The 14,094-nt window shown below is 27.8% G+C and overlaps 1 protein-coding gene across 2 annotated transcripts in view; it reads right to left on the bottom strand.

The window, feature by feature from the left end:
• Positions 1-311: 311 nt before the first annotated feature.
• The window catches only part of LOC100212319 (sodium bicarbonate cotransporter 3), a 28,493-nt gene continuing 14,710 nt past the window's right edge, over positions 312-14,094 (bottom strand). For both annotated transcript variants that reach the window (XM_065790596.1, XM_065790597.1), the window contains 6 exons: positions 12,843-13,115; positions 11,503-11,675; positions 10,304-10,445; positions 9,802-9,972; positions 9,371-9,538; positions 312-1,199 (listed from right to left, as the gene is read on the bottom strand). In XM_065790596.1, the coding sequence (XP_065646668.1) occupies positions 627-1,199; positions 9,371-9,538; positions 9,802-9,972; positions 10,304-10,445; positions 11,503-11,675; positions 12,843-13,115 (1,500 nt within the window). In that variant the 3' untranslated portion in view covers positions 312-626. The remainder of the gene's footprint in view (positions 1,200-9,370; positions 9,539-9,801; positions 9,973-10,303; positions 10,446-11,502; positions 11,676-12,842; positions 13,116-14,094) is intronic.

Genomic DNA, 14,094 nt, shown 5'->3' with positions numbered 1-14,094 from the left:
ACCTTATAGCAAGAAATTGTCACCCAACTTATTATGACTTTTTTGAAAATTATTAATTAGGAAATTAGAAGTACTGATAAAGTAGTAGTATATCACTACTTTTAAACTAAATCAAACTTTGATTTAATATTAGTTAAAGGCAATTTCTTCAATAATTGCCAACAGTTATTGAAAAAAAAAATGAGGAACTGATCAGTTGATTTGACTGAGAGATTTGGGGAGCGGTATTGTATCCTACTTTCAATGAGTTTTATAATTAAATTTAAAAAAAGTAGATAATCAACAAAAAACATGAAAAACGCAAGTTCTTAAAAGTTTTTTTTTATTTAAAAATTTATGCATCTTCTATATAAATATGTGTTTGTATAACTTATATAAATAATTTTATAAATAATTATATAAATAGGTTCAAATTATGATAATTTTTAAATAATAATTTGACAAATAACTAAAATAGAACTAATTTCTTTTAAAAACTAACTATTCCTGTTCAACCAAAACTAAATTTATCTCTAGCATTTCTCACTCGTCACATTCTTTCATCGGACAGTGAGGCCATCAGACTAAAAAGTAGGAAAGTGTGGCAATCAGACTAGAAAGTAGGAAAAACACTTAACAAGCGGTAATCATTTTAAAGTGAATGTTTCTGGTGTAAGAGAATTCGTTATTTGATCCTTTTGATTTTCAAGTTTTATTACAGGACAAGCGGGAATAGGAGAGTCTGTTCTGGTACAAGCCGGATCAATACTTAAAGAATCTTCGAAAATCTCTAGTAGACCTAAATCTTTTCTTGGAGGTGATCCAATAGGCTGTTCCCAAGGAGGTAATTGGTCTTTCATATTTTTACTTTTTTTTCGAGTACGCTTATCGTTTGAGATATCGCTTTGGGATGATTGCTCGTTTAAATAATCGCACTTTAAATTCTTAGAATCTTTACGAGATGCTCTATTATTCGTATTTAACGCAACACATTCTTTTCCATCTTTATTCTTTGTTAAGCTGATATTTTTGTTTAAAGAACCGCGACTTCGCCTTCGACGTCGTCTGGAACCACTTTCCCCACTACCTGTATTTGGAAAGTTTTTTGAATCTAAAGAATTTTTAGTGTGACCTGTAAGCTGCTTCCACGCTGCTGTCTTCGCCAACTCGTCTCCAATATCGATAATCATTTTACTTGGATGTGAAAGTAATCCAGCATCCTTAAGTAATATAAGCCATATTAGCATTTATTTATACTTTAAATGTAAACATGAATTTTAAGTTTTTATACATTATGTCAATCAATACCTTAAATAGTCAAAAAGAGTATGGTAATAAAAATACATTTATGACTGCAAATATGTTTAACAAATCTGAGAATATTATTTATATTAGGGGTGCACCGATGCCTACTTTTGGCCGATGCCGATTGATACAGGCCGATACCGATGCATCGGCATCGGCCCTAAGTTCGAAATTTTATGCTTGCTTATTTGCTAAAATGCTTAGTTGTTTTGCTCATTGTTGATTTAGTACCTAGAATAATTAGAAATTTATATATACACTACCGTTCATAATTAGTCGCATGGCATTAATTTAAAAAAAAAAAGGTATTTAATTATTTTTTATGTTTATTTTTGCACTGTTAAATAATTCAAAAGTTTTTGTTTAAAATGCTTTGATAAAAATCACAAGAATAATAAAATTGTTAAAGTGGGCAAAACTACATAAAAAAATAGACTATCAATGACTGTAAACGCGGAATGACGTATCGAAGTTTTAAATCTTTGGTTTTTAGATAAGATTGCTTGTCTGGAAAATAAAATCGTTGAATTTATGATAAAATAGTATTATCGACTATAAAACATGGTAAATGTAATGTTAAGGTGTGTGGCTGTTTTGATTTGAAGGTGTGTGGCTGTTAAATGCCACAAAACTTATTAGTTCGTGGCATAAAATTGATTTCGACAAATTGGATAAGTCGTTAAGTAGAATACCAAGAGTATGTATGGCAGTAATTGTTGCTAAGGGTGATTAAAATTGTTGCTAAGGGTGATTAAAAGGCAAGTAAATTATAAACTAATCTAATCAAACTTTATACTTCTTTTTTTTTGTAAACCTAATAAAAAGGAAGATAACATATAATTCAGGTCGACTTTGCTTACAGTTTGCTTACAGTTTCTCTCCCAATAGTAAGTAATAATAAAACTATGATATCTTATGTCGTAAAGTACGACCATTCAAATAATTATGAACGGTAGTGTGTATATATATATATATAAATTTCTAATTATTCTAGGTACTAAATTTAGTAATAAAATAAAATAAGAAATAAACCAAGAATCAACAAAGCAGCTAAAAGTCTAATTGACTATTTTGATACAAATGAAATAAATATTATACATTCATTTTCATTTATGGAATAATTATACTTTTGCCTACAATATAGAAACACAAAAATTAATCATAAAAAAATCGGTATCGGCCGATGGTTATCAAGATCGATGCTGATGCATCGGCTAAATGGTTGATGCATTGGCAGGCCGATGCCGATGCACCCCTAATTTAGATATAGTATGGATTAAAGTTAGAACAGTTAGGAGATAAATAGTTTCTATTTATCTCAGTATGCATGTCATAAACATCCTTAAAAACTATGTACTACATTTTAAAAGCTTATATATTAATTTGCTTCTGTTAATTAATTTGGAATAACAAAATAAAAACCATTTATATAATTATATTTATTTTAATTCTAAATTAAATGTGATAACTTATAACTACTATACAACATTAAAATTTGTTTCCTCTAAATTATATAATATAAATTGTAGTGTAAAATATTATTATTAAATTATTATTATTAAATATTATTGTGGTGTAAAACTTTGTAAGTGAAGATGCAGTTCAAACTATGTCCCTCAAAGTAACATGCTCAACTATGCAACAACCTTTTGTTTTTGTTGCTTGTCAAAGTTTGAGTTATGGAATTAAGGAAAAAACAACAGTATTTTAATCATCGAGTGTTCATATTAGTTTTAATCATGCTCAAGTATAATATTAAATGAAATTTTTTATTTCTATACACAATCATATTGTTTGTATCTCTGCAAAACTTAAGTAAGTAATAGATAACAACTAATAAATTCCATTGAAGATGACTCAAAAATTGCTAGATTTAAGCCCCATTAAACACCTGTGTTCAATACTTAATAGCAAAATACCACAAACAGCGTGAAAAAAATTGAATACTTTCTGAGGAAATGCAGCATCAATGGAATCTGAGTCTTACTAAAACTTTGCAAAATTTCATCTGAAACATGCCAAAATAATTTTATCATGAAATTCAAAATAAAGCAGACAATGCAATTTATTAAAAACATTTATTTTATGTAAAACATCTATGAAAAAAATTTATTTTTTCAATTGACTAATGTTTTTTCTTATAATACTTATAAAAATTATAAAATTAAATCTAGCAATTGTTCATTAATATAATATTTTATATACTTCTTAGAACTCAATTTGAAAAAAACAATAATGACAATATTTGAGTAAAAAAATTTGAACTTATACTTCAATAGTATGTGAGCATGTGTGTGTTTTATACATATATATGTGTATATATGTATAAAACACACACATGTATATATATATATATATATATATATTTTATATATATATATATATATATATATATATATATATATATATATATATATATATATATATATATATATATATATATATATATATATGTATATATATATATATATATATATATATGGGTGTGTGTATATATATATATATATATATATATATATATATATATATATATATATATATATATATATATATATATATATATATATATATATATATATATATATATATATATGTATGTATATACAGGGTGCGGAAAAAGTTCCAGTACAAAAGTATAATTTAAAAAAATTATCTGTATGGTGTTTTCTTTCAATATATAGTGTGTTTTTAGTATTCTTTTGTATTCCTTCGTATTCTTTTAGTATTTTTAGTATCATTTTGTTTTAATTAAAGTGTAATTTATTTCTGGTCTTGTAGAGGAACTTTTGCTGTTTATATTTTTGTACGGGAACTTTTTCCGCACCCTGCAAATACGCACACACACAAATATCTATGCACACTTAGCTAATCATAAAAAAGAAATATACTGAAATAGGTAGCTATAATTTTAAGGATTAATTTTAAGTTCAGTCTATTCAATTAAATATAAGTTATTTTACATATATCAAGTTTGCATTTTAGAAGTATTATTTGCCGTGATTTTGTGTAATAAATTAAAATCTATTTTAAGTTGTTAAATTTTTCTAGTTTATGAGCAATCACTTTAAAACAATAGATTATGAGCAGTCACTTTAAAACAATAGTTTATGAGCAATCACTTTAAAACAATAGATTATGGAAAAACCTACTATATATGTATATTTTTATCAATGTAGCAGTACTCCTTACATGTTCTACCTATTTTCCAGTCAATGTAGCAGCACTCCTCACATGTTCTACCTAGTTGTCAGTTAATACAGCAACACTCTTTGCATATTCTACCTATTTGTCAGTTGATGAAGCAGCACACCTTGCATGTTCTACTTGTTTGTCAGTTGATGTAGCAATACTCCTCGCATATTCTAGCTATTTGTCAGTCAATGTAGCAGCACTCCTTGCATGTTCTAACTGTTTGTAAGTTGATGAAGCAGCACTTGTCGCATATTCTATCTATTTGTCAGTTGATGTAGCACTAAAGTAAGCACAAGAATAAGTTTTTGATTCTTGTGCACTAATTCAGAATGTTTTTATAAAATGTATACATTATATGTATGTATACAAATTTGTATGTAATAGCTTGCTGTGAGTGCTTCAATACATACATAGACTGGGGGTTTGGGTTTATAGTACTGTCACTGTACACTGTAAATAACATACTATATTGACTTTCACTAAACACAGGACATAAAAAAGCATATTAACTGTCATTGTAACATAGTATAATTGTATCAATTAATGAAACTTGCCTCAAAAAGGTCTCAAAGCTTTGTTGAATGGGGAAAAACTTACTAATTACCCTTAAAAAAATTTTTTTCTTCTTTGTTTGATTCTTTAACATGCCAGAGTATTTTTTTGCTTTAATATATAAAAGACTTTTGACAAAGTCTCACACAAAATAGACACTCACACAAAATAGAAACTGGCATTAAAAAAATTTTATAGAGTAAATCAATATGGCATAAATGCCACATCTGGTAAGCATTAAACCTTTTCTCTCCAATTGCTGTATTAAATGTGTCAATGTTGGAAACACTTTTTTTTTTTTTTTATTGACCTCATTAATGATATATAAAATCTTAATAAAATGAGGCGCCTCACAGGAAAAGGTACCAAGTCTTAGTTTCTAGTTACAGAGATATTTGACATAATAGTTAGTCAGGTCAAAAAATTCAAAAACAAGATTATTGTTGTTTTTTTTATAGTTTTATCATATTACAATACATATTAGGTGTTTTTTTGTGAAGAAAATTTTTTGGTAGTTGCAAAAAAGGACTTTTTTTAAATGTGGAAAAGGTAAAGAACTCCTTGTTAATTATTTTTTTATGCTGTATTATTAACGTTTTAACGTGCCAGTATATAATACGTTTTATTTTTGATCAATAATCGTTGAAAATTCTAAGAAGTTATTGAAAATATAAATTATTTGTATGTTATTTATTAACCCTTTAAACCGAGTATGGTGACCAAATATTTTATTAAATTTTTTGTTATGTTTTTAATCTAGTACCAACAATTATTGATTGATAAAACAAATACTAGATTAAATAAAGAAATAATTTTAAATATGCTTTTCTTTTTTGAATTCCTTTTAACAGGTGCTATTTTAGAAAAAAATTGATTTCAAGTGCTGACATAATAAGCCCGCTTAATTCATAAATGCAAATATGTAATGCGGTTTTTTGTACTTAAATAGAAGTGCATGACAGTGATGTTCATACACACCAAGTTAATTATAACAAATAAACAACTATTTGTTGCAAAATTTTTGCTAGTATTTCAAACCAACGATAAGAGCCGACTCACGTTAGGTGTAGAAAAAAGTTCAGATAAAATTAAACTTTAAGTTTAATTTTAATGACTCGTTTAATATTGATGGTTTTTAGATATTATGAATCGTGAATCCAGTACTTCTAAAAATGCTGATATAGCAAAGGCTTTGAATAGTTGATGGTTTAGATCCATCAGAAGTCAACGATGCCCTGCACGATTTCTTTGAATATAGAGATTGTGAAAATGATTTCGATGATGATTTTTTAATGTCTGATAACCAAGGATCTAGCGACGACAAAGTGGCGATAGATGAGAATCAACCTTTAACCTCGACTTTACACGATGAACCAATGAATGTGAATGCACCTTTGGCTTCAACTTCACAGGATGAACTGACAATCCAAAATGACATTGTTGTTCTTCATAACACCATTAAGACAATAATTCATCTCCGTTCACTTTACTCACAGTTATTTGATAATGAAGATAAAGAAAAAATACAAAAATTTATAAAAGCTGGTTGTGGATGTAATCAAAGAGTAAAAAATAAAAACTGTATGGCGCGCTTCTCACATTCAGAAATAGGCAAATACAGACTACAATGTTTTGAGATTGATGGGATGTTTGAACATGAAAACAAACTGAATGACAATATTGTTGCCCAGTTAAGTGCTCTGCTTCACACGAGTGAAAGGCTAATGTGTTGTAATCGTTATGAAGATCAAAATGAACTTCAATCAAAAACACTGATGGATTATCGGTTTCATGGATACAAGATATGTTTAATAACATTCCTGTTTTTGCATGGGATTGGTTGTAAACGTTTCCGTCTGCTGCGCAGGCGAGTCATTAACTTTGGAATTGCTCCCCGTAGACATGGCAATACTGGAAGACAACCCAAAAATACTTGTACAAAAGTAGATGCCACAGCTGTTGTTCAATTCATAATGTATTATGCTGAAAACAATGTACTAGTTCTACCCGGAAAAACTCAAGGAATAAGAGTTTATTGGATGATGCTTCTTCCGTCATGGAGACAAAGAAAAGCATACATGAAAAATATAAATCTGCATGTGAATTGTCTGGAATGCATTTGCTGCAAATTATAGCTTTCTCGAAGATTTGGAGAATGACCTTGCCTTTTATTGTTATCCAACGTCCGCGCTCGGACTTATGCAATGTGTGTCAGAATAACACTATAAAAATGTCTGAAATGGTTAATCTAGAAGTAGAAGTCAAACGAGAGCGCATAACTGAGATGTTAAAACATCTAAAGTTAGTTGAGAAAGAACGCTCTGTTTATCATGATTGTATCGAACTGGCAAAGAAAAATGAAATTTCACACAATTCTTTTGACTATGCACAGCTAATATTTCTACTAAACTTACCAGATCAACCTGGACCTATCTATTTTTTAACTCTGTTTAAAGTTGGGAATTTTGGTATTGCAAATGAATCGGCCTGTGTTCAGCACAATTATGTGATACCTGAAAACATGTTAACCAGAAAGGGTGCAAACTGTATTTTGAGTATGATTCAACACTACCTTGCTGAACATAAATGTTCTATCAAAGATACCCTGTATTGCCATGCTGACAACTGCGTAGGGCAAAATAAAAACAACATTGTAATGCAGCATTTCTCTTGGAGAGTAGCTGTTAGGTTAAACCAAAAAATAACTATTATGTTTTTGCATGTCGGTCACACGAAATTCTCTCCAGACGCAGGATTTGGGATTCTGAAATCCAAGTTTCGACGAAGTGAAGTAGCTTTGGTCAAAGAGTTGGCTGCATCCACAGAAGCTAGCACTCCAATTTCAAAATTAAATAAATCAGCCACTGTCGGTGACGAGAATAGTTCAATTTTTGTTCCAACATATGATTGGCAAGAACAGCTTTCACCTAATTTTAAAATGATTCCTAATATCAAGCAATGGCACTTTTTCACATTTCAATTTGATAAAACTGGAGTGATTACTTGTAAGATTGATTCGGACAGTGCGGAGGTAGAATTCCAAATATGGCAACACCAACTCCTCTCAAAAATTACAACGCCACAAATATTACAACCTAAACTTCTCTCACCAGAAAGACAATGGTATCTCTACGATAGCATCCGAATTTTTATCCCAGAATGCAGGACAGATTTAATTTGTCCAAAGCAACAAGTTGACAGGATAACATTTGCCCATGTTTTTTATATTTTAACCTACCATCATTACGAGAATTAAAATACGGATATATTTGACTTTATATTTAGGCTTTGAACAATGAAAACATCACTAATTATCTTAAATTATTTTTTATTTCTAGGTCAGAGCAGCAAACGTTTGCAAAACAGTTCAAGAAACGGTTGGCAGTGTAGATTTTTCGACGGGTTTGCCTCCGGTTAAAAGAAAGCCGTCCACATGGTCTTACTGCAAACAAGTTGGACATATAAATAAAATGCTAAAAACAGTTCCAGTTTGCCCCAACTGAAAAGCAGATACAAAATTTTGTATTTAATTAAGAGTTTGTACCTTTTTGATTTTTCTAATATTTTTCTATTTTTTCATTTTTAAAGAGTTACTGAAATTTATTTGATGTGAAAATTTGTACCCGTACTCTAAATTGCATTATGCATCTGAAAACAGAAAATAACCACTAACCTCTTCATCAAACTGAATTTATAACATTTTTAAATTATGCGAACTTACAACTTTAATTTTCTCAAAAACGCTATTTCGGTTGTTGTCCTGCATAAGCAGCTATAACTTGGTCAAATATAAAGATATCAAGTTAATTTTTCTTTTTGATCATTTTTCTTTCTACTTTGCAGTAGTGCTAATAACTCCATCTCTAAGACTTGGTCCCTTATCCTGCGAGGTGCCTCAAATGATAATAAAAAAACATCAAAAGTACCTGGTCGTTTTTTACTTAAACAAATTTAAAAAAATTTAAATTCTCATATCCATTTATGGTAACAAAATAAGTCAACCACTTTATATGTGCGTAACTTATCATTAAAGTAAGGCCACATCTTTTTATGATGTGTTAAAAACATTCTTGCTAATCTTGATATTCTATGTACACCTAAGTTATGAATTTTTAACTTATTTTCCTGGTTCATATAAATTACAGGTTTTTTAGTATTCTGTTACCCATTTTTTTAGTATTCCGTTACCTATTTTTTTAGTATTCTGTTACCCATTTTTTATGCCCATTTTTTTAAATATATAATATTAATAAAATACTATTCTTGGTAAATTTTTTAATTACTATTGATTACAAGTTCAATTACTATTGGTAAATAAAAGACCAATTGATAAATAGCAAACCTGTACATCCAGCCCAATTCCTTGCTCTGAATCTAATATTAGATGTGAGTAGCTGTCAGATTTCCTTTGAAAACAAGAAAATCGAAGCCTTGGCCCATCTAGTAATTGTAGATCTTGTTCTGGCAAAATAAACTCAAGTACAAAGCGAACTACCATAACAAAGACTATCTAAAATGAATTTAATTATAAAATTAATACAAAAAATGAACACAGCATAATAAATAATGTGGAAAAAAATATACTAAATAAATATGTAATAATATATGACACTCAGGTATATAGAACTCTATATACCTGAGTGTCAGAGTATGAAATTCCAGGTATTGTTAATAGTATACAATAAATATCATAATTTATAAACAAACATAACAACCCATTTTTATAAAAACATTAAAACATACTGTAAAAATATAAGCAATAATAAAACATACTGCAAATGGGAATGAAAAGGCAGCAATTGATGCTCGCACTGCACACAAAACAGCTACACATAATGCTTGGACTAACGTTAATATATTGGTACTAATTAGTGGAACTTGTCGCAAATAGACTTCTTCATCATGATGATTGGAAACAAACAAAAACTTGAAACGCTTTACAAACTATTTACGATATAATTATTAACATAAATTATTAAAATAAATTCATGCAAAATATGCATATATTTTTAAAATTTTTTTTGCATATATATATATATATATATATATATATATATATATATATATATATATATATATATATATATATATATATATAATATATATATATATATATACATATATACATATATATATTATATATATATATATATATATAATATATACATATATTATATACATATATTATATATATATATATATATATATATATATATATATATATATATCTATATATATATATATATATATATATATATTAAAAAAAACAACATACAATATTGTTGATGAAGACTTTACACATTGCCACAATAAATATTGAATAGAGCACAGATAAAGGAATGAATTTAATCAAAGGCTGCATTATAGGTGTTAGTAGTAGAAGACAGCAAACCAACACGGCAGTCACTCTCTGCTCCCTACAAATATAACTTTCTTTTATTATATTATTATAGTTTTGTAAATTTAAGATCATTTTGAAAAAGTTGAAATGGCTTTCAAAGTCATCTCAACTTTTTCAGCATACCAAACATTGGTATGCTGAACAGATAAGTAACAGTTCTAGATAAATCCTCAGGGCATATAAAAAAATACTTAATTTAACTTGAAGGTTTTTTTTTATTTCAGAAAATTCTAGAGCTCTTACTTCATAGTTTATTAATTTAAGATTTTATAAATTTCAGAAAAATTATGTAATATATGTAAATATGAAGTTTTAACTGTACATTTTGGTATCTTAAATACAAACAAAAGCATTAACTTATTTTACTAATATTTCTTATTTCATTACAACAGAATTTTAGTTCTATAACAATGCACTTTTTTTTTTTTTTTGTAACTCACCTCCCCAAGGCCAAGAAGGCCACTACAGATGAGGAGGCTACTTGTGGTTATAACCCTCTCCAAACTCTATAACTCCGAAACACGAACCTTGATGAACAAGGCTGCTGCGCAGAGAAACAAGTTGAGTGCGGTACTACCAGGGACTTGAAATAAAGCACAGTAAAATAAGAGCGTGGTACTACCAGGGACTTAAAATAAACAAATTTATGTCAAAATATTTTTATTCATTTTTTTAAAGCCCTTTAATTCATAATAGTATTAACTAATTCTAATTAAAAAAATAAACTAAAAATTAACAAAAATTAAAAGACACAATTTAAAAACAATTTTAAAGAGTCTTAGAAATATAGTATTGTTTTAACCAGTAAATACAAAAAAGAATAAATTTTATAAGTAAATTTTATAATAAACTAATGGTTCATAAATTAGGAACTATTAAAACTTGTTACAACAAATTTAATTAGTGCTAATTAATACTTTGTAAATAAACAAACTAAAGAAAAACTTTTAACCAATAAAAACATAAAACTAGATACAAAATATTAAATTAATAATTTTAAACTTATTAACTATAGTAAAATTTTAATCATAGATTCATAAATAAAGCAACTAAAAATTAATACAACAACAAACCTGATTTCCTTACAACCTCCATAATGATCTATTGATGGTTTTATCACAATTAATGACCTGATCTTATTAACAGATAATATAACAGATGTCACTGTAAAAGGTAAGCCAAGAATAGAAGATAAAAGAACACCAAAAACTACAACAACAAGATCAAGATGATAGCCACAACGCTTCTGCAAGATTAAATTAAATTAATGATATTTATTGTGGTGTTAACACCACAATAAATACGTTGTGGTGTTAACACCACAATAAATACGTTGTGGTGTTAACACCACAATAAATACGTTGTGGTGTTAACACCACAATAAATACGTTGTGGTGTTAACACCACAATAAATACGTTGTGGTGTTAACACCACAATAAATACGTTGTGGTGTTAACACCACAATAAATATGTTGTGGTGTTAACACCACAATAAATACGTTGTGGTGTTAACACCACAATAAATACGTTGTGGTGTTAACACCACAATAAATACGTTGTGGTGTTAACACCACAATAAATACGTTGTGGTGTTTACACCACAATAAATACGTTGTGGTGTTAACACTACAATAAGTGTTGTGGTGTTAACACTACAATAAATATGTTGTGGTGTTAACACTACAACAAATACCTTGTAGTTTTAATACACCACAACAAATTTGTAAGTACAATAACCTAATATACAATATACAATAAACATTTTTTAATATTGTAATATACAATAAACATTTTTTAAAGTGTTGAAGAATTACCTTAAAGTGATCCCCAAGTGCAAGACAAGTTGCGTTCATATTTAAAAAAATGTTTAAAAAAAACATTTTGGCTGAATTTTTTCGATTAAAACTAACTAATAAATGTTTATCAATAAAACTAAATTTGTCGTTTTAGTCAAAGCTTGCCTTCTCCTTTTGCAGATTGAACCAAGAAATTTTCTGAGTTCTCAGAGTCTTTTTAATATACATAATTTATTTCATGCGCATTAAATTCAGTAATTTTAAGTAAATGATTGTGGGGTTTTTTTAAAAAATTTTATAAGATATAGTTCCTTGATTTTCTTTGCCACAATCAGCAAATTATATTTACTTCTATAACTTTTTACTAAATCCTTAAAAAATTTTGTGTTAACTTTTAAAAATAAAACAATATATTTAGTTTTCAGTGATGCAACTTGCTTTTAACAATTAATAGTATAAATCTTTATCTTGATTTTTATATTAAAAAGTTAGCATACTTTCATATCTTAATGAAACTATAATAGTCAGTGCAAGAATATTATATCTAGCTACAACTTTTCTCAGCACTTGCATATCCCTTTAAGTTTGTTTTTTTCAAATTCAAATGTTGAATTACCTTAAGCATAAATTGTTTCTGTACATAGTAGCTAGCGAGCTGGTGCTCACCAAATATCAAGATTGTGAAAAATACTGCAGGAATAATAGCCACACATATGCTCCAAATCTGATTTGAACCAAAAAAGGGTACAACCCAAGATGTTCTAGCACCTTCAGGATGAAAATGCTTTGGCACTTGCATATACAAAATATTAACTGAAAACTGATTTACAAACATTGATGCTACAAAAACAGTGATAAGGGATGAAAAATCATGAAGAAATCTGTGAATCTGCAAATCAAATAATTAGTGAAAAAATTAGTAAATATAAATACATATACAAAAAAAAAAAAAATCTCGATAACTTAATTTGCAACAAACGAAGGTTAGAGCATGTTTACATAGTACAACTAACTTTAATTGTAACTTTACTGAAAAAATATGAACTTATAAATGACAATAATTTTTATTTTGCTTTTCAATAAATTTTCATTAAACTTCTCAATAAACTCATACCAAAAACTAGATAGTATGCTTCGTTGAAATAAAAATGAAATGCCAATTAAACTCAGATAACTTCAAAGAGTACAGCCAGTTCAAAGAAGTGTATCACTAACAATTCAAAGAAATGCATCACTAATAATAAAGACTTTTTTTATTGCTGAAGGAGTTATATTTTAAAAATATGTGGATAAAATAAAAATGTAACTTTTTATATAAATTTAGTTTCTGAGTTCAGAAAACATGGCATAATGAGATATTAAACAATTTGAAAGAAATGCAGTTCAATCTCATTTATCTAATGCAGCAACACCTGGAGAAATTGTTACTACACACAATTGCAAACAAAAGCCTTTTCGATTTAGTTATTATAGTGGTTAGGCACAGAAAATTTAGAGGAGAGGCATAAATGGATCACACATCTAACCTTTCCAAAATCAATAAAGAGAAAAAAAAGTTTTTTTCTGGCATGATAATGATTTGTACTTTATTTTTTGTTGAAACATAACATAATATTATTGTAACTTAATAATGTCTCTATGACATCTATATTAAACTTTAAAGCTTATTTTCAACAGACAGTATTTGTCCGAAATAAGTTACTTTGGCCAGAGACATTTTTTTTCAAAGTTAGCAGATAAAAAAAAATTATATTAAAAAGGATAATTGAGCAGAAATAAGATTAATTAATATTATCCATCATTTTTTTAACCAACAATTGTTTTAACTAAATTATTTCAATTTAGTTCACTCATTAACTTACTTTAAT

Source organism: Hydra vulgaris, chromosome 02 (genome assembly GCF_038396675.1).
Source record: "Hydra vulgaris chromosome 02, alternate assembly HydraT2T_AEP".
NCBI lineage: Eukaryota > Metazoa > Cnidaria > Hydrozoa > Anthoathecata > Hydridae > Hydra > Hydra vulgaris.
This window is presented reverse-complemented; position numbering and strand designations above follow the sequence as displayed.